The following is a 25,557-nucleotide window of genomic DNA, read 5'->3' as shown; positions in this document are numbered from 1 at the left end:
TCCTCTACAACCTGATTGGTTATCTCTATGAGCCAATCATTGTTCCTTCTGGCCACAGAACATTTTTGTGTAAATAAAAATCCCATGAGCGGCTAAAAGTGGTTCCGCTGACGGCAAACATTCTAGTGTTAAGAAACGTGCAAAAGGGAGTTGGCCAACAAAAATGGCCAGCACTGGGGGGGGGGGGGCGCATTGGCTAGTGGGGCTTACCTAGATCGATGTAGCGCTTCCTGCTGAACTTCCGTGGTGATCCATTCCGGGGGGGAAGCTCCCACCGGTGCCTCTGCACGGAGCCACCTGGGGGCTGACGGAAGGTGACCACGCCGCACCTCTCCCTTAAGGAGCAATAGGGAGATCGGTCACATCCCGATTCGACAGCTATTTGCACAGACACTAATCCGTATTCCTACAGCCACAGTTTGCCCATATAGTGGGGGGGGGGGGAGGGGGTTGGGGCGTGACCCACCTGTCCTTGACGATGATCTTGCAGTCCCGAGGCTCCCCCAGCGCTTCGAACCGTTCGCACAGCATCGCCCGGGTGACGCCGCAAGGCAGGTTGTGGATGTAGAACACCTGGCAATCGTCCTAGGTAATGACACCATGGAAACGGGCCGTGAGATGGGGGCCCTGTGCTCCGAATGGGCCCACACCTTCCGCCTGCCCCACTTACGAAAGCCTGGCTGCTCTGCTCATCTCCAGGACCCGTCTCCGAGTCCTCGCGGCTGTGGACACAGAGAGGTGCCTGGTTAGGGGGCGGTGTATGCTTGGGATGTGGGGAGGTAGCCAGACGGGGCCAATGGACGCGGGCCGTACCTGAAGCTCAGCTGGCCAGGAGAGTCGGGGGGGCAGCAGTGGTCCGGGCTGGGGCAGGTCGAGCTCCCTTCAGTGTTCTGGGGCGAGTGGGGCAATTCCCCCTCCCCACTGTGGCTGTCCAGGGCGTTGGAGGTAAGCAGGTCTTCGGGCCGGAGCTGCCCACCGTAGGGCCGCCCCCGAGCCCCGCCCTCCTTCCCTGCCAGCCCCTGTAAGCAGTAATCGTGGTCCCCAAATGTACGGTGGACGGGCCCCTGTGCCCGTCCCTCTGCATCTGGCTGGCTAATCCCTCGCAGCTGGGCATACAGCTCCGTCTGCTCCAGAAGCTTCCGGGGGTGTGCCCTGGACAGCCAGGACCCACGGGGAGGTCCCTCTGCACGGCCCTCCGGCCTGAAGGGCTCGTCCTCCACGGACTTATGTGGAGGGGTGGTAGGGGGCGTGAGGCCTGTGGATATAGCCCAGACCATTACCCCCCCAGCCTGCAGCATCCAGACACCCTCACCTTTGCTCTACAGCGCCCCCCTTTCTGCTCATGTCGGCCAATCAGATGAGTTTCTCGGCTTATTCTGACGCGTCTTTCCTAACTTTACTAGTCCTGTCATTAACCGTTTAATGTACTGCCCTCTCTCTTCAAAATGAACATGGCGTTAATGTGCCGGAACCTTCCAGGCACAGCCTGCATCGTCAAAACACCTCAAAGCCGTCTGGAACGGCCATGTCGCTTCCGGAACGTTGACGGGAAACGGGACTCGCGCTCTTTCCGCCTGACTCCTGGGAATCAGAGACTCCGGATGGTACCTGCGGTCCCACACAGCTCCACGCTGAGGTTCTGCTCGAAAGGTTTGCTGGGGTACTGCGGCACTCTGAATAAGCAAGGGATGGAGGGAGAGAGAAGAAGAACGAGAGAGAGAGAGTGAGTCAGATCTCATCTCTGATTGGGATTCTGTAATTGGAGTTTCTATTTCTTGACGTGTGGGACATTGAGCTCTTCATGCCACCCCTATTAAACACAGAGAGCCTAAGCCCAGCTGCAGGCTCTGGGCAGGATGAGGAGAGACGTCAACACATACCCTGTGGATTTGGGGGCCAGCGGCAGGCACAGCTGGGACCGTTTCTCTGTAATCAGAAACAGGGGTTGGAGGTCACCATAGCACAAGCAGAAAGTCAAGTGACTGCTGATGTACCATGGAAGAGTGATACCTCAAACAGCGCTCTAGTGAGTCATCTCTGAGCTACAGACCGAGCTAAACCTAGTATTCTGTTTTGCATACAGGTGGGATAAACCGGAATTCTGTTTTGCATAAAAGCTAGGATAATCCGAAATTCAACCAATATTCTGATTTGCACACAAACTTGGATAAACTGCACTTGTTTTAAATAGATGGGAGATCTTCTCTGTCCTGTTCTTTTTACCATTCTGGCTGTACGGCGAGTCGAGCTGGGCCGTCCTCGGGGCCACAGCCTTGCAGGATCCACCACCACACTGCGTCTCTTTGGCAGGAAGCTTCGTGCAGCGAAGCTTGGCCGGTCCCGCCTCCTCACAGCACCGCCCGGTAACAGACTCCGCCCGTGGGCGGCCGGGCCCCACCTGGGACTTCCTGGCGAAGCGGCTGGGGAAGGAGGCAAGGCGTCGGGAGCGCCTGACGGAGAAGGAGGTATCCCCTGAGGAGGAGCGCTGCCCCGCTGTGGCCTCGGGGGCCCCGGAGTCCTTGAGCTCGCTTTGGGGCACTCCCTCTGACTTCCTGTCTGGGGCCATGGGCCTGCCATGGGAGTACGGCGGGCTCTGCAGTCTGTAAGGCTTGCTCACGTCAAACGTCTTGACGGCCTCCAGGAGCTCCCGGAGCAGCGAGTGTCGCCTGAATTCCCGTGGACGCGCCAAGGGCACTCGTGGGCGGGAGCCAGGGGCGGCCAGGGGCGGCGGTCTGGGGCAGGCTGCAGACGGCCGGCTCTGGGGGCACTCGGGCCGGACCCCAGCGCCGTGCTTGCGGCTGGGCAGGCAGTATGTGTGCATGTACGTGATGAGCTCCACCACCCCACGCAGCTCCTGCTCTGAGGAAAACTGTGACTCCGCCGCCTCTGAGGAGGCGCAGCTCTCGGCCTCGCTGCCCGACGACGACTCGTCCTGGTCGTCCCGCTCAAGGTCGGACTCGCTGTCCTCCTCCGTGTCGACTGAGGCCGCATCGCCCACCTGCTGCAGTGTGATCAGGTGGCGGTGCAGCTCGGAACAGGGACGGCCCGCCGGCCGTGGGGGCCGGGGCTTCCTCTCCCAGACGCTGTCGCCCTGCCCGGCACACAAGAAGGGATACTCCCATTCAGAGAGGCAAGTCAGCTGACATGGCAGCGGCATGTCCCCCCCCCCCCAGGTGTGTGCTGACAGAGCAAGCCCCCCCCCCCACAGCCACACTGAATCCACAGCAACCTGGCACGGTACCCATGGTTACTGATCACATCCCTCCGCAGGGAAGACACTGATATATGGAGGGCTCTTCCCTCCCCAGATACCCCCCATCCGCACTCCCGCCCCCATGGGATAAAGAATGTTCTGCTCACCTTAGCCAGCTGTCTCAAGGGCTTGAGGTGCTGGCTCTTGTTGCCATGGTAAAGTGCACCCCCTTTCAGTGCTTCAGAGCCCACTGGCACAATTGGGGGGGACAGAAGGAGCTTTTTTAGCTGGGGGGAGGGGGGGTGGGGAGTGGGGTGCAGGATGTGAGAGAGAGACGGAGGCAGCCGTCAGTCACAGGAAGGCATATGACCACCATCCAGAACGCCGTCTGCATCAGTGATGTCCCCCCCCCCCCCAACAGGTGACACAGTCTGTCCATGGTCACGAAATACCGACCCACTGCTGTGGCGAGCTGAGCCGCTAATAAAAGAGGCAAAAAAAAAAAAAAAAAAAAAAAAAAAAAAAAAACAGGCAACTTGGCACCCTCCCAAATGCCCCCCCAAGACCATTGAGAAACGCAAGAGCCTTAGGGCTTGTGTGCAGGCTGGTTTCCACAGCAGGCATCTGCACTGTGAAAGCCCCCAGACTTTTGGCAGCCCCCCCCCCCCGCCCGCCTGCGTGGCCTCTCAATGCACCCGTTGTTCCATCAACAAGGGATGGTGTGCCATGATAGCCAGCCACCAGCAGATGGCGACCTCACTCTTGGCACACTTAAAGGCACTGTGGTTAGAATGAAGGTCTCGTCCGCGGTGCATGTCTTTCGGGGGTGGGGGGTGGCAGTACGTGACAAGAGATACGCGGTACAACTATTACAGCGTCAAAGATGCTTCCGACATACAGCCTGAAGTAACTCGACAGTCTGCCTGAGACAAATTCAGCAGAGAGTATGTGGTTTGTGCTTTGGTGACAGCAGCTCATGCACTGAGCAGCCCCACAGCCTCACAGCTCCAGTGTTTAATGGCAGCAGCATGCTAATGTCGAGCCCGTTTTGTGTGGCCGGTCAGAACAGCCCGTTCCCCTGGCCGGCCCGTTTCGCGTCATCCACCCCCACCAGCCCACCCCCGGCGTCCCGTCTAGCTTGCGGTGCCGTCAGCCCGCTCACGGTGGGGACACAAAGGTAGCTTTGTAACCGCCAGACAAAGTGTGTTTCCTGGCACTTTTCTGACCGAATCTTAATTTCGGACCGGGGCACAATTGAGCAGGAACAGAAGAGAGGCCCGGCGAGACGATGCAGCCATTTTGGTACAGAAGCCTTGAGGCTGTGAGGACTAAGAGCCCACTCGGGGTGAACCTGCAACAGGCCTGTGTTAGCGGCTCCCACAATGCATCAGTGCACAGGCTAACATGAGCTCAGGCTTTGGACCCAAGAACGGAAGAACGCCAGATCTGAACAGAGGAAATACGGCATCAGTGAGGGCAGATCAGCAGGCAGAAGATAGCAATGATAGTGGTCAGTGAAGGTCTCAGGTGGGGGTAAAGCCAGAGAAGCACAGAGCAAAAGAAGACAGAAAGCAAGGGAGCAGGAGCACTGCTGGCTGAAAAAGGGTCTCGTTAGAAGGTAGCTATAACAACATTATAAAGCCCAAAATGAGAAAAATTCAGACCTGTGTTGCCCATCATACCCAAGCTGGGGTAGTCAGAGGCTCATCCACATCCACCTTAAACAGCAAGGAAGGGTTCTTACTAGAGACGGATCTTCTGTCTCTGGGCTCAAGGAGCCTGGGAAGGGCTCATTGTCTTGGGGGAGGTCTTCCTCCTCCTCCTCCTCCTCCTCCTCAAGCCCCTCCCCCAGTGAGGGGAACACACCCAGCCCCCCCACCTCGTCCAGGCTGTCTGTGAGTGCAGCCAGCAGGGCTGCATTTTCCTCTTCAATCTGCAGGGAGAGGCAGAACGCACCTGTCATTTCCACGGGGCACCACACCAATGGAGGGCAAGGGCCACCCCTGGATCCAACTGATCCAGGAACCACATGGCATGGTTCAGTCCCAACGAGATGCTGAAGGATCCCCAAAGTCTGTTTGAGCCTGACCATTCCGATGGTAACCACAGAAACTGAAACCAAGAGATTTTCTCATATGCTTTAAGAAATGTTTATTTAAAAAGATAAAAGCAGCACCTACGGCTGTGGTCTGAACAAGGTGGCTGCCTTAGTTGTTTGAATGGCCTTACTTTGTTTATCTTGGTGCATTTCTTTTGTTATCTAAAATGATAACACCATTTGTTGTCATATATTTAAATTACTAACCTTTGCCAATAAGTAATGCTTCTAATTCCGGCCGGTAAAACACTTTGAACTGAACTGAGAGAGAGCGAGAGCGAGAGAGAGATGGGCATAACAGAGGGAAAGACAGAGATAGACGGTTAGAGAAAGAGACAGAAAGCAGAAAGGTGGGGGTAGGTAGACAGAAAGGAGGAGGAGGAGAGAGAGAGAGAGAGAGAGAGAGAGAGTGTAACTGAGAAGCAAGGACAGGCTGTACTGCACTCCAGCCTCACCTCAAAGAACTCTGGGTCCCCGGTGCTGTACTGGGTGGAGGTGGGGGAGCCATCTGATTGGTCGTTGTACCAGTGCAGCTCGTTGAGGCAGCTGACAGAGTCAAAGTCACTGGCGTCCAGCTGAGAAAGGTCAATGTCGGAGAAGTCCACATCCAGGCGGTCCGAGCTGACCTCTCCTTCCCCGTTCTGCAGGAGACGGAGGAGTGAGACAGAGGGTGGCGGGTCAGTCAGTCTGAGACGACAGGCCCCATTTATCTGGGACGACTGCGGTCTGCCAACGAGCCATCAGATGGCGCGGGGCAGATATGTGGCACAGCGCCGCGTCTTTCGGAGACCTGTTGTGGTCACATGGCTCTACTCTGGAATCCCAAAAGCCAGTGTTTCTCATCCCGGTCCTCGGGGACCTCCAGACAGTCCACATATTTGCTCCCTCCTAGCTCCCAGGACAACCGAACCAAACGGTCAAGCAATTAAGAACGCAGAGAACCTGGAGTGGCTGAGGGCTGTGCTGAGAAGCACCACCATAAGCCATAAGCCATTTCAGTCATGCTAGGGAAACGGCCCCGGAAAGCAAGGGACTGGTGCCAGCAGAGAGAGTTGATCCCCTGATCCCATAGGGACCTGATCCATCAAAGGGTCCCTCACCAGACAGACAGAGTCCAGAAGGCAGCAGAATAGCATGACAGCAGACAGAGTTTTTGATCCATGAGCACACACACACACACACACACACACGCCCACACACCCCCCCAATGACTGTGGCGGGAAGCCCGGCACTCCAGTTGGCCATAGCTGGCGGTGGCTCCGAAACTCGGATGCCGACGTGTCTGCGAACGGCCCGCGTTTCTGAGGCGTGAAATCGAAGCGTTCCTAACGGCCTTGGGAATGGCCGCTTGCCAACGCGATGTAATGTAAGGCGGCAACTCATTCGGGCAGGAAATGGAGGCCCTTTTGCGAGAGAGCACGTACACAAGGCCGCTACCGCCACTCTCCAAAGCCGCGTCTATATAATCAGAGTGGCGTTCTTCAGAGCACCTTGTTTAATGGAGTGTGAGATTAGCTTATCACCAATGGCACAAACTCTCATAATTGATTGTGCCACTAGTACAAATCATTCTTTATACTTTTTTTGTTTGCCATGGAACTTGCCTGCTTCCGATGGCCGCTATTCACAGGATAATAAGAATTCTTCCCTATAGCTCCACCCCCATATCTCTTTACTGATTACCTAACCCAGACCCACAGGTTCAGAGCCACACCACCTGTCCCATCCAAACAGCTTGGGAATAGTGTGGTACTACTTGTGTGTCATGTGACTGTGACCAACAGCATGGCCTCTTCAGCCATTCCCCACAGCCCCAAGGAGACACAGTTCATTAAGCCCCATAGTGACAGGTGTCTCATTCCATGTGGGTTTTGTCCTTTCGGGCCTGTTTTACTTTGTTACAGAACACCTCACTATCAATCAATAAATACATCCTTGGCTTCCAGAGGTTCGAGGTCACAGGGATGTGCACAAACACACACACGTGCAGGGCTTTCTGAAAAACGCCACCCCGCATGACTCAGAGACCTGGGACTCATCAGCAGGGCCGTCCCAGGCACTTAGTTCAGCTTGGCCCACCACAAACACCCCCATCCCCCCCCCCCACCCGGGTCTTTGACCACATCAGACAGCTCGGGGAGTGAGTGGTAAGCATTTCATCAACCTCACCACCTCACTCGGCACACCCAACCCAGATGCCTGCCTCAAAACCACAGAGGACAGGCGCAGAGGAGGATTCCTGCTTGCATGTGAGCCGAAAAGGCAGCAACGGCGAAGAGACAAGGAGCAGGAGATCGCAAGCCTCCAAAGTGATGCCTGATGGGCCTTTATGCCAAGCAGCAGCAAACAGAACATAATCTGAAGACGATGAGGACAGTGATTCATTCTCCACGCTGAAGCGCTCGGCTGTGATTCATCGGGATGCAGACCTCTCTGCAGACACGTTCCGATTTCCTCCGAAAGAAACAGAAAATACCTTTGTGACACTGCGAGCAGCAGAAGACCTCCAATCCCCAGAAGATGAGAGATGGTTTTTAGACCTTAGCCACAGGAGGAACCTTTACCCCAATTCCATCATTTCTCCTGACTCTTTCAGGAACTTTGTAGATATCAGTCCTGTGGATATTCAGTGATCTGAGAAGATGCAGCCAGGGGATGTGCAGGTGGAGGTGGAGGTAAAACTCACCAGCAAGAACCAGGGCTGACCCAAGATATCTGAGATAAAGGAATCTCCAGCAATGCAGGTCCTGTCCCCCTGCATTCTGCATGAACTTCCAAAACACAGACATGCTTTATGTTCAGGAAGGTCCATTCATGATCAGAAAGGGCACAGTGCCAAGATGTCAATCTGCTTAATGTCTATGTATAGCCTGCGTGAGAACAAAAGCCAAAATGTTCCCCCTCCCCCTCCCGGCAACATCAGCTGTTAGCAGCCCTGATCGAGGCCTACTACTAAAGCTCTCAGTCTCCCAGGACAGAGAAGAACCACACACACACTTCTAATAGATACCACCTCCACACTGATCGCACCTCGATCGGCATCCATGTTCGACAGGAGTCCCGGCCAATCTAAGGACCACAAATGCCCATCAACGTGGGAATGGGGGGCGGGGGGTATATGTATATATAGATGCAGCACCAAGGCCGTGGTGGGGGGGGGGTACACTTCTCATTTGGCACCTGAAGGCTTTGCAGAAACACAGATTTAACAAGCTCCTGGCCTATTGGTTTATCTCAAACACTTGTCAGCTAATAGGCTCTTATCTGGGTGTCCTGGTCTCTTTGAGCTTGCTGCTATCTGAGGTACGTTTTATATATAGCCATTATCCCTGGTCTCATGACTGCTTCTTACACAAGCTGCACATGATGGGGGGGGGGGGGGAGGCAGCTTCAGATCTGTCTGCCAGACACACATGGGCATTTCTCTCCGTTACCTCACCGCTACACACACCAAGCGCTCAGCTGAAACCCAAGCAGACCACAGCTGTCCCTCAGACCACTGACTAACACCTACAGTGGAACGGACCCTCAACCCACTGAACATTCACACATCTCCACCTGCCGGTACAGGTATATGTGGGTTTTGAGAGGAAGGAACAAGAATTCTCCCGATATCACAGGTCTGCCGCCGTCACATGACACCGGGCTTCCGGCAGCCAGAGAGATCGCAGTTACCTCCCGGGAGACAGACAAAGCCAAAAGAATTCTCTGCTGGATGGGAGTTAATGTTAGCAGGTCCTGTTGTTAGCTGCTGCGCTTCTATGGAGTTATCAGGTTTCTGTGCTGCATTAAGAGTTTTCCTAAACCTAAATTAACCACGGTCATGTGGAAGTAGGTCAGTTCGAGGCAGAAGTAGGACAGAAGGTCACAGATAACCTCCGAACAAGCATGCAGGGGAAAAAAAATACCCATTAGATCGCAGCTTGATGACAGTCTTCTCATGGAAAGAGCCGTGTACAGTGCCTCCAGCGAGTTATCCAACAGTGGAGCACGGTGATTTATAATACAAGCACAGGAACATGAGCGGCCGAGGCACCGCCCATTCCGAGACGCCTCACCCGATTGGCTCAGGTTCAGGCACGCACCTTTCCCGACTCTGCCCCAGCAGGTTCTGTGCGGACATACCAGACATGCATGTGTAGGAATAATAAAAAAGAAAAAGCACAGAAGCTCTAAAGGCAGAGGTAGAGCAGGGAATTACTGCTCCGTTGCTGAGGTAGGTCCCTTATGTCACGTTAGCGCTTTATGGAGAAACAGACATTGATGAGCGATCGTACTTCCGGTGACCTGGTTGTTCGACAGTGGCTTGGCAGATGCTATGTGGCAGCAGGTTGTGCCGAGCGTGGGGAGGGAGGATGAGGAGAAACAAGGTGGACAGCTCAGGTCTTCAAAGGGAGGCCTGCTCTTGTATCCTTACACAGAAGCACAACCACACAATGGGAAAGACTGATTAATACTAATAACATGAATAATGCCTTTCAATCATTTAGTGTGTGACCTGGTTTCTTCTGAAGAATCCAGAAGAAGGATTCAGGATTAAACCCAGATTAGCATACTGCTGCTGTTTGAGCCAGGCCACCCGTCATGACCCATGTTCTCCGTGGTGCCTCAATGGTCTAAGCCCACCTGGCTGCCAGCTCCATCTCGAGCCAGAACCCTGTAACAGAACCCAGGAACGAAAGGTCACCCAAGATTCTACTGGTGAACCAAAATTATATTTCTTCGCTGGGTTGCTTACTTCGCCTGTGTGCTCTGCTGCAATTAATGTTAATCAGCTCAGGTTAATTATCTCAATAACAAGACACAAGCCATCCTGGTGCCCACAAGTCCTAGATCTTTAGCCGTGACACCACCTGTTGGTCCACCTTCATAATGTCAGTGCAGCTGGGCTCAAACCTTCCTGGCCCTTGCAGGCACAAACTACACTGTTAATTCAGCCTTATTACCAGGCACTTTGGTGCAGAAGCTGAGTCCACATCTTCCAGGGTATCAAATACAAGTCAAGGACACAGGAGAGGCAGCGTGATCATTAATATGCAAGGGGGGTAGGACTCACCACAGAGACGTGCCCCCGCCCTCCCTGCCTTGTTGGGCAGTAATGGGATCTGATACGAAAGCAGCTACAATACCGGGAAAAGGGGGTCTGGTCTTCTGCCAGTCCATCAAGATGAACACAGATGAAAATAGGTTATACATGAAAGAGACTGAGGCACCGGTGTGGTTTGTCCCTTTTATCTTGCCGTATGAAAAGAATATGACATCCCTGTGTCAGACGGTCATCCTGTCTCTCAGTCAGGGCTCTATATTAGCCAGTGGGCAGTCAGTATGCACTTGTATCCTGAGCTCTCCTCCCAGTAGCATTAGCTCTTCCCTGAACCTCACTCTGCTTTTGGAATGGGCTGACAAGTCCATCAAAGGTGAATGGGGGGAGGGGGCAGGAGTGGGGCAGATGATTGCCTGCTTCAAATCAGCCGAGTCTGAGGCATCCCAAACAAGCAAACGCACCCAGGTTAGCCAGCCCCACTGGCTATGTCCACCAAAGGGCACTTTTCCACTGCACCAGGTGCCGTACTTCAAGAAAGTACCAAAAGTACGGTACTTCAAGGTGTTGGTTTTCCCCTGGCATAAATACTGGTACAGCAGCTGAATGACAACACAACGGAGGTGTGGCATTTTGTACTGAATTTGAACAATGGCTATAGTATATTATAGGGCTGGGCGACGTGCAATAATAGGAAAATTGCATGTTATCCACACGCAGTTCTTGAATGCCTCGTCAGCTAGATTACAAGCAGGGCTTCTCATACTTACATACATTATATTGCTGGGGGGCTGGTTTTCGCTAAAATATTTTTACTCCGTCATAGAAAAAAAACCTTAGCTTTGCAATTTTAATTATTATTCCTATGTAAAATTATCTAGTATATATTTAAAAAATAGTTTAGCTGTTTTTGCATGAGTGCTGAGAAATTTATGTTGAACTCTGTTTTTGCTTTATAAATACCCCAGTAATTTTTTTTATACAAAAAATCACATTGCAATGTCTGAAGAATTTCCAACACCATGCTTCCCTAGTATGTATATTATACAAAATATTTTTTTCTTTCTTGTCATGCCATCCTCATCTTGTTGTATCTATTCTTCTGACCAGATCACAATTAAATTTTGGATCTCTTCATTTGTCCACTGTTATCACTTAAAAAAAAAAAAAAAAAAACTTTGTTTATCGTTGTTTTCTGAGGTCGTAATTTCTTCAAGGCGCTGGTTGTATTGAGTTCCAGAGGCAGGCTATATGCATAACCAATCAACACAGAATGTGTTTCAAGTCCCACCCAGCTGGGATGGTACTTCAGGTACTGGAAGTTTTGATACTGGTACTCGACCAGAAGTCAATGGAAAAGGGCAAGTACCTAAAGTACTGTACCAAAAATATGGTACCTGATGCAGTAGAAGAGCACCCTAAGGCTCTGAACACCTTCAGGAATAGCAGGAGATTATTTCCATTGTGACACTGGCTTATGTGACACTCACAGATGTCTCTGACTTACCCTCCATTGACTCTCCTCCTGTTGACAAACATCTATGCCACGTTTGCACCTTAGGCCATCTCCTCTCAAACTAAACACCACGTGCTCAGTGTTGCTGCCCTCCATTTTGGCTCTAACACCCTCTCTCCTACAACCTTTCTTGTGGCAGTGATCTCACTCTTTTTGAGGTGGCACATCACCTCAACCGTTCTCACGTGGCACCAGAGGGTTACCGCTTGATTAGCCACCTGGCAGATTACAGCTGATGTCATGCAGGCATGGCGGCCATCAGAAAATGAAAATTAACTCTGAGCGTAAAATATGAAAAAATAATGAGAAATGGACATGGAACCAAATAGCAGAAAGTGGTGCCTAAATCCATAGATTATGCTCTCGCTGCACGTGGACCCATCACAACATACCAGGTTCCCCAGCAAGTCTGGGGACAAGAGGATAAAGGCAATGGGAGACACATCCTAGGAATGTATTTTGTCACTAATATAAGGGATGACTTGACAGTATCCACTGTCTTAAGGGAACTCTTCATTTCTTATTTACTACTAATTAATAGTTGATGCCAGATTTCAATTAGTAATGGTCACAGATGTATAACACCTATCAAATTCTTCTCAGAGTTACTGAGTGGCTTGCCGGTCACACAGCTGCCTTCCCAACTCTCAAACGCATGTCTGATGTCCTACCGCCACTCCCCGCTCTAGCATGCTCCACCATCCTTGCAAAAACATGGCCGACTGTTCCACCAGATTCCTGGCTTCATCTCGGTCACAGGCAGCAGAGGTTCCCTGTCTCACTTCCTGTGACTTCCTGTTCCAGGCTTCTCCAGCGAACAAGTCGGCTGGAGAAGTTGGCAAGAACCCAACAGTCTCTTCATGCTAAGACTCCAGCTTACAGGTTAATGAGCAGCCCTCAGCAAAGACCATTAACGGTTAATTGGAGCTCTATTGATTCCTGGAACTGGAATTTTCATCTGCAGCTCAAGGTCAACCGAAGTATAAGAAATGCCAGTATTTTTCAAGTCCTGGATTGTTTCACAGACAGTTGGTGGCTTGGCTTGAGGCTGAAGTGCAGTGTATTGCTTCTCTGATGTGGATATTGTCATTCATAAATAAAGACTTTTCTATTCACACATTTCCCGGCGGGTAGTGGGACTCTACAGTAGGCTACCCCTCCCCCAGCCAGATCCATTTTAAGGTCACATGCTTCCCTGTCACATGCCGTTGTCCTCTATCCAGTTATCTGCTGACCTTGTTCAGGCTGTAAACAGAAGCTTCTAGTTGTTCGCCGTCTGTGCGTTCCCTGACGTGGTTCCTGGAATAATGACTGATTTCTGTGCTATTTGAGTTGTGCGGGGGGATTATATTACAACAAACTGGCTGGTATATAGCTAAAATATAATCAATAACTGAACAACCTAGTAGTTGGAACACACATTCTCTGCATAGCTATATCCTATACTTGACTATATCTATTATTATCAGCTTACAAAAGCCAATTCAAGCTATGATAACCAGGCATGGAAGGTGGCACGCAGGATATTTTTGACTGGATTTTGTCAACGCCAGTAGAGATGATGCCAGGCCAGAATTGCCTATCCCTGTCGCACCAGACACACCAAACGCTTTAAATTAACCCGTCTCTTTTGCTGAGAAGGTTCTGGATACCTGAGCTGGAGCCAAAGGCGACAAATGGGACAGTAAAAATGGTACCAATCGCAAACCACTTGCAAATCCGCATGCAAGTGATGTGTCCATGTCAGAAGCCAGGAAATCAAATAAAATACCCCTCCTCACTGGCTGTGGCAGTGCTGTGAAGGATATGGCAGGTTGATGAACGGAGGACCTCTGTGTCCTTGATTTGGGTACAGTTCCACACCATTCTGTCAGCAGAAAACGGGCAGGAATAATGTCTCACTCGCCTACCCCCCCCCCCCCCCCCGGAAAAAAAGGGAGAAGGGAGGCTGAGAGGGAGGCTGACAAGAGCTGGCACTCTGGGTGTTTTCCATCTGTTTGACAGGTCCCAGCCCTGTTAATCACTGAGCTGGTTGTCCTGCAGTGCCATCAGGGGCCAGTGGAGTCCCCATCTGAGCCGCACCCACCCAGGGTGGCATGAGGGTAGGAGAGACAGAAACAGGGTGAGAATAATCCTGCGGCAGACAGGTCATGAGAACCAGGATACAGAAAGATCTGAGAGCTCCAAACTGTCCTTCTCAAGACATCTGACATACCCTCGGACTTCCGTCTCTGTCGTACAGCGACAGCACAGGCTGCCTCCTTCGCAGGACCCGCGGAAGTGTGGTGTCTCTCTCACTCTAAATATGGCCATGGTTTCTGCAGCAGCGGTCTTGCGCTAGCGCTCGAGCTGTCCCCGAGGACAGGACTCCTCCGTGCTGGAAAAAGCACCACACGTGAGCTTCCACGGCTTACAGGCAGCATTTGGTGGCCAGCTTGGTGCAAACTTCACCTGTGTTGAGTATCACTATAGCCCTCGGTGAGAGTCTTTAGATTTCCTCCTTCCCTGTCGTCTATTCTGAGGCACCTCGTGTGAAAGCTTGGTTTGAAATTCACGGTGCGATTAAAGCACCAAGCTGACCTTTACATGTGGAATTCAAAGGCCAAAAGGACAGACTGCAGAGACACGCCACTGTTAAAGGACAGCTTTACAATTACAAAGCTTGCCGTTCTGGACTTTACCTACTTACAGGGCTCTGCATTTTCACAAGTCAAGTGTCTTTCTCAAGGATATAAGGATGACTGAGACTCCACCCAGTGGCCTTGGTGTCTTCTACCACACTAAGTTCCAGTTCAAACATGTCTAACTCAACCCTAAAAGTCCAGGCTTCAGCATCTTCCTCATACCAATAAAAAGAGTTTTTCTTTTTTCCATGCTTGCTGTAGTGTGACTGGCGTTTACCCGTACCCAAGCTTCAGGGGTCTACAGAATTTGCATACCATGAATCTGATTGGCTAAATGGACCTATCTGACCCCTGAATTCAAAGACAGTTGGTCAATAAAAAGTTTAATATTAACACACTCAACTTGGAGGCTCTGAGCAGGAATACCTTCGAGTTCAAGTCTTTGCATCATGTGCACTTGCCCTGGAAAGAATCTGCCTCTTTTCCAGTTGAACTGCTGAGTAGAACCTATAAAGGAATATTATAAATATCACTCATGCTTACGGAAATAATCCGTCAGCCCCCTTATGATGACCGTGGGCTATTCTGAGGTCTGACCCCAGGATCATATTTCACTGTAAAAACTACACTGCAAATGCACTTAGTAAGTGAATGAGAGGAGACACATTCACCACACCCATATCTAAATAACTTCCTGGAAAACTTCACTGACTGGTGCCACCTACCAGTAGAGCTGGTTAATCCATACCGATTTCATCCATGACACACAACAGATTAGTCATACGGAGACGTGACATCCTTAGGAATCGGGTCAATGGTTGCCATTAGGGTTCATTGTATTTAACATCATTGTAATCACGGCCTGTCCTATCAGTGATGTTCCGCAGGCTACTGATCTACCCCTCAGTGGAGCTGATGAAACACTGCAGTCTTGCCTTTAAGCCCTGGCAATTCAGTTAGGATCAAACCCACCCCTCACAATGACACTGTGGCTACAGGGCACAGTGATAACTCAGTGGACATGAGGATTTCGCTAAAGCTTCCAAAATTCCAACCAAGCTACCCCAGCATTTGTAGGGAAACAAAGAACACTCCAGGCTACTGTCCACAAAATTTGAAAACGTAAGAGGGAGGGAAAAAACATCTTCACGAAATCCTGAAAATATCAATCGACTCATAAAACAGGGGTTCCGTCTGTAGCCAGTATTCCACCAGGCCAAGGAATGCTATAGGTTGGGGGAGGGGTCAGGTAACTTCCAAATTATACATCATAAACATGTATCTGCATGCCAAGTGAACACCTACTACCCGCAGTTGATGACTTTTAATGGTCCGTATACTGATCCGCAGTCTTCAAATGGTTGGGAACCCCTACCACTGAACATCTAGTGACTCCAGGTAACTGGGCCACATCTTGCTTCCTCCTGACATTAGAAACATTACTTCTCTTCCTCTTTTTAAATCTAGACTCAAAACTCACTTGTTTAAAATTGCTTATTCAACATAACCTTTTTTTTATTCTGTCTTTTTAATTTGGATTGTTTTATATAGATTTTGTAAATTGTTCGCTTTTATGTTTGTTCCTCTTATCATTTGTTGTGTACAGTGTCCTTGAGTGTCTTGAAAGGCGCTTTTAAATAAAATGTATTATTATTATTATTATTATTATTATCTCCCCTGTGACACCTGAAATAATATCCCTCAGAGACATTTAGACATGTCATGGGGTCTGTCCCCAAAGTTTTCTCTCAGCCCCTTGAGCAGCAATGGACTCCTGGCACTGGAGTCATGCTGGTATTTGAGAAGCCCATTTCCTTAGCCCCATAGCCCTCCAAACATCGGGAACCATGCCAGGCCAAAGCGCTGGCAACCAGCCAGCTGATGGAGATGCCCCCATGACTGCCGTAGTGGCCCGAACAAACAGACAGTGAACTTAAAAAACTGGCTTAATGGATTACTACTGACTCAGAAGGTCTCAAAAATAACACAGAGTAAACAACCGTCTGGAGTTTCCAAAATGGAAAGTAGAAGACGAATGACACCAGAATGACTCATTCTCATTAGAAGAGCACAGATAATGGCTGCACGGCTTCATGAAGCACGCTTGGACTAGGGGTCACGATCTCCCCTCCAATGTTTGTGTACCACTTTCATGAACAACTCAGCGGGCGACATGCTCGTGGACACACTGCTGCCACACGATTTCGGCACCGCACCTCAGGAAGCATCTGAATTCGTGACTGTTCCACCAGCATCCTCTGTGAAATGGGACTTCCCGGGTGAGCCCTCAAAGTTACAGGTGATTTATCCTGTAGAGCTCACACAGAGGTAGAAGGCTCTGCCATCTGCCAGCTACCTCGCCTGGCTATCTCCACAAAGGAGCAGAGTACAGTCTCTTCGTGAAGATCCCGGCATGAAGGTGTGCTGAAGGTCTTAAAGTTCCTCTCCCGTTCTCCAGCCCATGATATACTGTCCCCCAGCTGGTTAAAGACTAACGGTGTAAATTAGGTCTCGAACAGCACAACTCTGTCTCATAAGCTTCCAGCCCTGGATGATCAACTCCAAGATAAAATATCCCATTAAGGTCATCAGAAAATGGGTGATTTATATACTGTATAATGCCAAACAATGCCATTAAAATAAAAAAAATATATAAAAAAAAAAACTTTTGTGCTGAAACACCAAGACTTTGTAGCATGTTAACCCTCAAGTCAGTTACTTAGGTCCTGAAATGACTGGTTCAGCAAGATAACCAATCAGCTTGTAGGGGAGGTGGGTCCAGGCAACTAGAGGAGGTTGGACCAAGACATCTGGTTGGTTGGTCCCACCTCCTCTACTTGCTTGGACTCACCTTCTCTACAATCTGATTTGGTGTCTCTCTGAGCCAGTCATTTTTCCTTCTGCCCTCAGAACATCCATCCATCCATCCATTATCTATACCGCTTTAGAACATTTTAGTGTAAGTAAAACTCCCATGAGCAATCAATTTCAGCATCACGTAAAGTAACACTCACCCCATAAATAGCAAGCGGAGCAGGCTAGCCCCTTCAGATGAAGGTTCTATGAGTGCTAATTCCAAAGGTCTGACCTTTCCATAACAACAAGCTCAAAATCCTCTTACTCACACATCATGCTTTTACCATCGGTTTTCTAATCCCTCAAGTTCTGCCATTAGAAAGCTATAGAGCCTGAAGTTCATCTTGTTCCAGAACATTTCAAGCTAATCATTTTGGCAGGTGTCGCATTGTAATACTGAACTCTCAGACTCAAATGCTGCCCCCAGCCCGGGTTTGTGTGACTGTGGTCTTTTACAGTTTGACTGAAGGTGTCTAGTTCCTGAGTATGGAATACAACAGCTCTACATTCACACGGCTACAACTGCTGTTGGCTCTTGGAGAGCAGCTTAAATCTCCTTCAGCTAAAACTAATTGAATTCTGCTTTTGTGATTAATCTCGATCTTGGAAGGTCACTGGGTCAACCTGCTTTCTGAATCACTCAGGGCATCATTGAGAAAGCTACATTTCCAAAGTGTCTCAAGATTCAGATGACAATAAATGCTTATGAAACACAAACATTGTCCATTTGCAACTATATACTAGTAGACTGATCACAACAGATGTGATTTTTACACAAGAGCCTGCATTCCCATTACGTGTGTGAGAAAGTAAGGAGAAGAGCATGTAGAAGTGTAATGATCACCAGGATGAGGATGCTCTACAGAGCTTCAAGTACGAGTGGCTTAGACTTAGTGGTGCCGTGGCAAACTAAAATTAGAGACGACCATAAAAAAAAAACAGAAACGGGCGCCTACATACAGAGACCGGAAGGTTCTGTTGATCATGAAGTAGGTCAGCAGTGAGGAGGCATGTACAGAGAGCTGGAAATGCCTGAGTGGGCCAGAAGCACCCAGCAACATCGGCCTGGTCATCAGGACACATGGGGCAGCTCTTTGTGGATGCTGATAGGGGCAGCATGTGGCTCAGTGGGCTAAGCATGTGTGCCTGTGTTCACAATGTTGCTGGTTCAAACCCAGCCTGAGCCCGTCTGTGGGACCTTGAGCGAGGCCCTTAACCCCCAGCTCCCTGGGTGTCGCTATGGGTGGCTGCCCTTCGCGGACAGCTTACTCTACAAAGAGCATGTCGAGGGAGGTGTAAAGACAATTTCCCCACGGGATCAATAAAGTATCGATTATTATTATTATTATAGGTGGTCAGTGTCTGCTAGTTTCCAGTGATCCTCAACAACAAGGGTAAATGGCATGATCTCATCCCAAAATAGAAGGTTCTGGAAGCTCCCTCCCCTTGTCCCCAGCACTGCTCCACCCTTGGCCCTCACCTACTAAGATATCAGTTAAACAATCTCCCCATCTGGGGATTAAAAATGAACGCTCACTAAGTGGCTAGAGGATAAAACTGAATCAAATTCATCGGTGTGGTTTAGTTACCATAAAGAACGGCCACACTTGACATGAGTATAATCCCAGACTTTGCTACAACTTGGCTGTAAAGTAATTCCCAAATAGAACGAGTCCTCCTCCAGAACACTGTGTTCCCCTCATCACTTCACAGAAAGGAGATAGGTGGGTAAAAATCACTTCACATCAGTAATGCACTAATCCTGAGAGCGAGAGCGCTCAAACTGTGGAAAGATGGAGCAGCCATTCAAGCAAGCAGCTAATCCATTAGGACCAGAGAGAGCCCCCGGCTACGCATTAGTCTGCAGAGAGGTTGACAATCAAAGCACCCATCAGAACTTCTAATCACTGACTGATTTCATGCTGGGCTTCAGACTCTAGAAGGAGCAAACGATGCACTTAAATTCATCAAGTGTGTGTGGGTGGGGGTGGGGGGGGGGTGGTGGTTCAACAGGTTCTGTATGAACCAACAGTAGAAAACGATTGCGCCAAACTTGCAGCACCTGCAAACAAACGGAAGCATGAGGCTCACTTTGTACAAGCGGACCCTTTCCACAGTCTGGCGCTGCTGCTGGAATCGGAAAGCAGGAATTCAAAGACGGCCAATGAAAGGCCAACCAGCCGTTTGTGCCAAAGAGGTCCACATTCTATGGGCACCCCACAGGACTTTTTTCAAGGCCCCAAACCTGCCAAAACACCTCCAGCCATCTTTTGGTTTCACAGCCTCCCTAGTACCACAGTGGTAAAGATCCAAGTATCCATCATCAAAAAAGGCTAATGAAATTAGCAACTGCATCCAGCACTTACAACAGATTTACTGGGAAGGAGAGGATGGATCGAAAGATTTGTAAAGGACTACAGTCTAAGACACCCTGGCTGTGGGTACTTCACTGCTCAGCAAATTAAATTAGGGATTTAAAAAAATTTAACCAAGAGCAGAAAAGACGTGTCATCCATCCATCTGGTTGCCAAAGAGGTTTTACACAACTAGACCCAGCGGAAATCTGGAAAAGCGTGAAGAAACTAAAATGTTAACATCTAACTAGAACCAGGGAAAATCTCCTTTCAAGCAGCTGATAGAGATAGAAAATGACGAGTCCTATAACCCAGACCCTAATCCTGATCCGCCCCATAACTCTAACCCTATAACCCAGACCCTAATCCTGATCCGCCCCCTAAACCTAACCCCTAACCCTAACCCAGACCCTAATCCTGATCTGCCCCCTAATCCTAACCCCTAACCCTATAACCCAGACCCTAATCCTGATCCGCCCCCTAATCCTAACCCCTAACCCTATAACCCAGACCCTAATCCTGATCCGCCCTCTAAACCTAACCCCTAACCCTATAACCCAGACCCTAATCCTGATCTGCCCCCTAAACCTAACCCCTAACCCTAACCCTATAACCCTAACCATCCACACAATGGCGCATCACTGCTATCATCCGTCTCCCTTTTGGTCCCTGTAAGTTCCTCCACCCGGCTGTAAGACACTCTGCCAGCCCGATGCTAAACCTGAAGGCTTCCAGGTCGCCTCCCCACCTAGAATCTGAGACATGGCCACTCCGCTGCCAGCTTAACCAAGTCTCCCGTTGCCGCTAGAGAGCTGCCTGCTGTCTCCCCCATGGGGAAGAACTCCGCTGACGCATCAATGACACCCCAGGTGCAAGGACACGGATGGTCATGAGAGTGCTGTCGCCAGTGCCACCGCTCCTCCTGTGAGGAGGGGGGGGGGAAGGGTTCTGAACCACTGAGAAAGTGTTCCTCATTCCCCCAGGGCTCGCTGCACTGGTATGACCCAGATTCATCGAGAGGCGACATGCGCATTTGCTCTTTCGTGGATCAGATACCAATGAACTGGACCGGTTACCCTGACAGGGTGAGGAAGGGACTGACTAAAGCTGAGGGGGTGGGGGGGGGGGGGGGGCTTTCGCAGGAAGGCTGGGGCTGTTCCTCCCCTCAAAGCAGGATCAGGACTCCACACTCCAAGCTTTCAAACTCCTTCCTTATTTCTGTTGCTGAGATGCGAGCTTTGATTTTAACCCACAAAATTAAATAAAGGAAGCTCCGCGTGTTACTGCCGTCGCCAGGCTGACAGCCGCACCCCCACCCTAACGAGGCCTTAGACTTAAAACAAACCGGGTCCCGTCATCACGGGGTTTGGAGAGGTGACAGTGCGGGGGGACACGGCGTGTCAGATGTGCATCCACCGCGGCACAGGGCAGCCGCTGAGAGCCCCGTCAAGATTTAAGATCATGTTGGGGATCGGGCCAAATACCTCCCCAAGGCAGATCTCCACAGCAACTGCCTCATAAACCGGAGGACCTGGGAAAAAAACCGTAAGCATAATTCAGAGAGGAATCCACAGAAACAGATAAACCACAGCATCAACTCAAATTTAGAGCCCGATAAAGTTGCCTTTGACGACGCCATCCTCCCCACTGAAGGGCAACAGCCCACTGTGTTCTTTGTCTGAGAATTTCTGGGGAAAAGACATCCCCACAAGGATAATAAACCCTAAAAGAGACTCTGGGAGCATGCCACCATGAAAACAACCAAAAACATGGTCTCCTTTCATAAGGTGAATTTTTCTTAAAATGGTACAAGTGACAAAAGTGTTAGAGTTTAGTTTGGGGAGTGGAATCAAACATTATGGAGTAGGGTACACATGCAGCCCAAAAATGGCATGTAAACAAATGTGAATGTATGTGTGTGTGTGTGTGACATCATATCTCCAGACCGGGGTGTAATTTATGAGTTCAACAGGTTCAAAGGACAGATCTGTCACTGTACCGCCTGACAGGGTGACAGGAAACATGACCCCCCCCCCCCATCACGTGCCACTGACAGGGAGCCACAAGGGAAACCGCATCCCGCCAGTGTCCCCCTAACCTCTACCTCCTATCTGTGAACACCGACCAGCTAAAATAACCTCCGCTGATTGGCTAATTTAAGCCCTCGGTAAGGCGACCTCTGTGTGCGGCTACGACCGGGAACACTATTAATTATAGTGTAGGTCAAGCTGTGTTTAAAAACCCTTCTGAAGGGTAACCCCCCTGAATGTTCCATGAAAGGCTCAAATTACCACGACTACCATCATTATTACTGCCCTCAGAGACGGACCAGTACCAGGAGTACCAGGAGAGTAGGGGCAAGACCCACAACCCAAGCCCAGAACCACCTGAGAGGTGCAGCTGAGTGGAACCCTGAAATGGTGCAGTATGTGAGAAAAGCCACTGATGTCATAGGAATGTTTAAGCGGTTTGGCTGCCCCTTGGGGTATAGGCTGGAGCAGGTGCATGGAGGATGTTCAGAAGGTGAGCTCCGTGCTTCTCACTTCCAATCATCGCTATGCATTTTGACAAAAAAAAAATATTCTGTGACACCAAAGGCCCAATCCAACCCCAAGGCCAGCAGCCAGCCCCGTTCCCGCACCAGTCCAATTGGCTAGCTGTCCTTGAATGCCGAGCAGGTGGGGATGCCTCAGAGTCAAACCATCGTCAATCAGAAGCCCTACGCCGCTCACCCCTGCAGCCACCCCACCCCCCCAGAGTCCCTTAATCTTGGGTTGGAGGCGACCGAGGTGTCAACGTTCATAAATAATGGCGAGATTTATGCGCTAAACATTTCTGGGAGAGCAGCTGTGTGGGATGATAAGGGGAGCGGGGGGGAGGGCAATTTGCCCCCCCCTCCAAGGCGTAAGCGAGCCGTGGCTCACGGTCAGCCAGCATTTCTGTCCTGTTGCGTGGAGAAGTGGGCCGAAAGGCGACGAATGGTGCAAGGCGACGAATGGGCTTCTCAGTCTACGGATCACATGACTGAACTGGCACGCCAGCAAGGTGACCCGAAACACACTCCAGATTTCATGCCCATGAGTGCAGGATTAAAAGGTCGAAGGTCAAAGATCAAAGAGTGGTAAAACAATACAGGACTAAAACTCTTCCCATAGCATGTCCCTATGAAGATATTTTATGTCTGCGCCCCAAAGTTGCCTCAAAATGGCACAGTGGTCCAAACAGCCTGCAGAGACCTGCAAACGGTGAGAGAATCAGCAGCTAAAAAGGCTGGATAAAAGACCTCCCCCCCAGGAGAACAGAGCTGATGACGACACAGGGACACAGGACATCCTGGGTGCAGGACAGGCACAGAGAAGAGCTGACATGTCTGAATGGAATGTGGTGGCACCGCACCCCCAACCGGGAGCAGCGAGATGCAAAGCAGGCAGGGAGGAGCAGCGCGAATCCAAGCAAGTCAAAAATACACAAACATCACATCGACAGGCAGCCTCTGCAAGCGGCCCGACCGGCGACGGGAAGAGATTACAGCTGCGCGCATGTTTCCACAGCGGAATAACAGGAGGGGGCGCCGCGCCACGGCCCGCCGCGTCATGTGACCCAGCACCTTAACATGCCGCTACCATATTTGGCCAGAGGAGAGTGGAAGCACGGCGTAAAGGCTAACAGGCCGCCGTGGTCGAGCTCGACTTCCTGTGTCAGCGTGTGAGGAAGCCCTCTGACGATGGAGGGCGAGTGGCCGCAGGCAGGGGCTTTGAAGGCTGCCGCCATCCAATCAAAGGCCCGCTTCCTCATAGCAGATCAGAAACAAGCCGTCTCTTGCATAGCTTGCGGACGCCCAAGCAATATAAAAACAGCACATCCACCAAGAATAAAAGCGCATGGGATGGAGACGTGCACACAGTCACCCAGCTGGAGGGATTTCCTCACCGAAGTGCGAATAGAAACCTTTACAGGTTAGAGGGCGTGTGAAACAAAAGGCCCCCCCCCCATCACAAGAGTGCCGAGACAGAGACTGCGAATCTTCTCAGACAGCGTGACCATTCTGGTAGCAGTTCCTCTTGCTGCGGTGGTTTGCGAGCAGAAACTGCCGACTCTGACCGCCATCAAAGGTGGCAAGCATGTGACATGGAGGAGCAGGGTGCTGAACACCAGGGAAGAAGCTGAAAATTACTGACGGCCAGTCAGAATGGCTCCATCCGACTCACCTCCACCCTAATGAGCGAACCCATCAGACATCATGCAGACATGCTAATGTGCAGAGGAAAGCGCATCTACCAGAGCTTCAGGAACCCCCGCTGCTCTGAAGACGTTTGTTCCAAAGCACAGGAAACGCTGATGGAGGTCATAGCTCGGTCCACCGTTCCTGGGGTCAGTCCCCGGCCTCCGCTGGCTGGACCCACAGGCTTGTTTATTAATAGCTGCCTGCAGAAGAGGCTGTGAGATCTTCTGGGACTCAGGAACATGTGTTGCATGACCAGGCCCAATGAGCCCCCCAGTAATTCCCTCCCACGATAATTCCCCCTCGGTAAGAAACGCCCCGTACCGGATCCCTAACCCTGAGCCCCGCACTCCGATGATGTCAGTCCCAGCTAACCTAGAGGCGAGCCAGTCATTCCATTTGCAGAAGGGCTGCATTCTTACCGCTCAGCCCTTTATTTCATCATCAGGAAGCCCAAAGCCATATCATCTGAAGTCCTTCCCACAGTCAGAGGAACTGCTGCCCCGCGGGACTCCACAGATGTAAGGACTTCTGCTTTCAGTAGGGCCAGGATGTCACTGTGCACAAATGAAGAGGGTCTGGGAGATGGTCGAACAGCCCCGCCTGGTCTCACTCCAGCAATCCCTCAACAAAAAACTGTTTCCTGAAAACCTCAAAGCTCAGATTTCTTTCCTAAATGGCCCCCACCCAAGTCACGGTCTGCCCCCGACAAAACAGCTGAGACAAACATCTCCAGACAGATCGATAAGTCATCGAGAGCCAGGGCGGCCATCTTGCAGGAGCCTGCGTGGGGCGCAGACCAGCCCTTTCGGCAGGGACGCGGTCCTGAAATCCCCATGGGCTTTCTGTGCGCAGGTGCGCATGCGACTGCGTGTCTGGGTATGCATGTACGGCACTTTAAGGATATTCCCAGTTTGTTTGTCAATAAACTCAACGTGCTACCAAAGGAGCTAATGGACACCCTTGTCTTAGCGGTGTTCCCGATCCGCCCTCTATGCACAGTCACTATTGGCAACCAAAGCAGTCGTGAGGATGGAGCACCTTCCGGATTTATTCAATCCGAGAGGGACGCTCCGCGCAAGCAAAGGTGCGCGGAAGGCTGGATGCCACCCCCACCCCCCCAACCCATGTCAACAGAGAGCACTGGGGACGGCTAATTACGAGAAAACAACCCACCACCTCCATGTGGGGCCAAGTCCGCTCACGCCTATCCTGAGAGTGACTGAAAAGCAGCCCATTGGCAGTGGGAAGTGGCTGAACTCAAAGAGAGTTCAAAACACTCCTCATGTGACCGGGAGGAGTGCCAGGGAGAGAGAGGGAGCGCGGGCGAGCGAGAAGGAGAGGCACTGAGCGCAGGACGGTTAGCTCCGGATAAAACTAATAAAGGAGACGGAGGCTGTGGCATCCTATTTAAGGAAGGTCCTCAATTGTGCTGAGATGTGCTTCTTTATATGGCTGTTTTAAGCTCCTCGGCTCTCTGGCAGGATATTATCACCAAACAAAAACACGCGTGCAGTAAGTGACCCCTCCTCCCCGGTCCCACAACATCTTTCCAGCTTTACACACATGATGTTTATCTGTTAGAGTCCATAGGTCACCAGACGGTGTCGCGTCACCATTAACCTCATCCTAGCCCAGCTCTGATCTGGCTCC

The 25,557-nt window shown here is 50.8% G+C and overlaps 1 protein-coding gene across 1 annotated transcript in view; it reads right to left on the bottom strand.

Moving 5' to 3' along the window:
• The window catches only part of ppargc1b (peroxisome proliferator-activated receptor gamma, coactivator 1 beta), a 37,397-nt gene that overhangs the window by 4,729 nt on the left and 7,111 nt on the right, over nt 1–25,557 (bottom strand). Inside the window, exons 2-11 of the mRNA XM_072717328.1 lie at nt 5,747–5,932; nt 4,938–5,126; nt 3,361–3,480; nt 2,224–3,091; nt 1,881–1,926; nt 1,609–1,673; nt 814–1,255; nt 671–722; nt 467–585; nt 211–335 (exon numbers count right to left, since the gene is read on the bottom strand). Of these exons, the coding sequence (XP_072573429.1) occupies nt 211–335; nt 467–585; nt 671–722; nt 814–1,255; nt 1,609–1,673; nt 1,881–1,926; nt 2,224–3,091; nt 3,361–3,480; nt 4,938–5,126; nt 5,747–5,932 (2,212 nt within the window). The remainder of the gene's footprint in view (nt 1–210; nt 336–466; nt 586–670; nt 723–813; nt 1,256–1,608; nt 1,674–1,880; nt 1,927–2,223; nt 3,092–3,360; nt 3,481–4,937; nt 5,127–5,746; nt 5,933–25,557) is intronic.

This window comes from Paramormyrops kingsleyae, chromosome 10 (genome assembly GCF_048594095.1).
Source record: "Paramormyrops kingsleyae isolate MSU_618 chromosome 10, PKINGS_0.4, whole genome shotgun sequence".
NCBI lineage: Eukaryota > Metazoa > Chordata > Actinopteri > Osteoglossiformes > Mormyridae > Paramormyrops > Paramormyrops kingsleyae.
The sequence above is the reverse complement of the archived record's forward strand: the minus strand, read 5'-3'. Positions and strand labels throughout refer to the sequence as shown.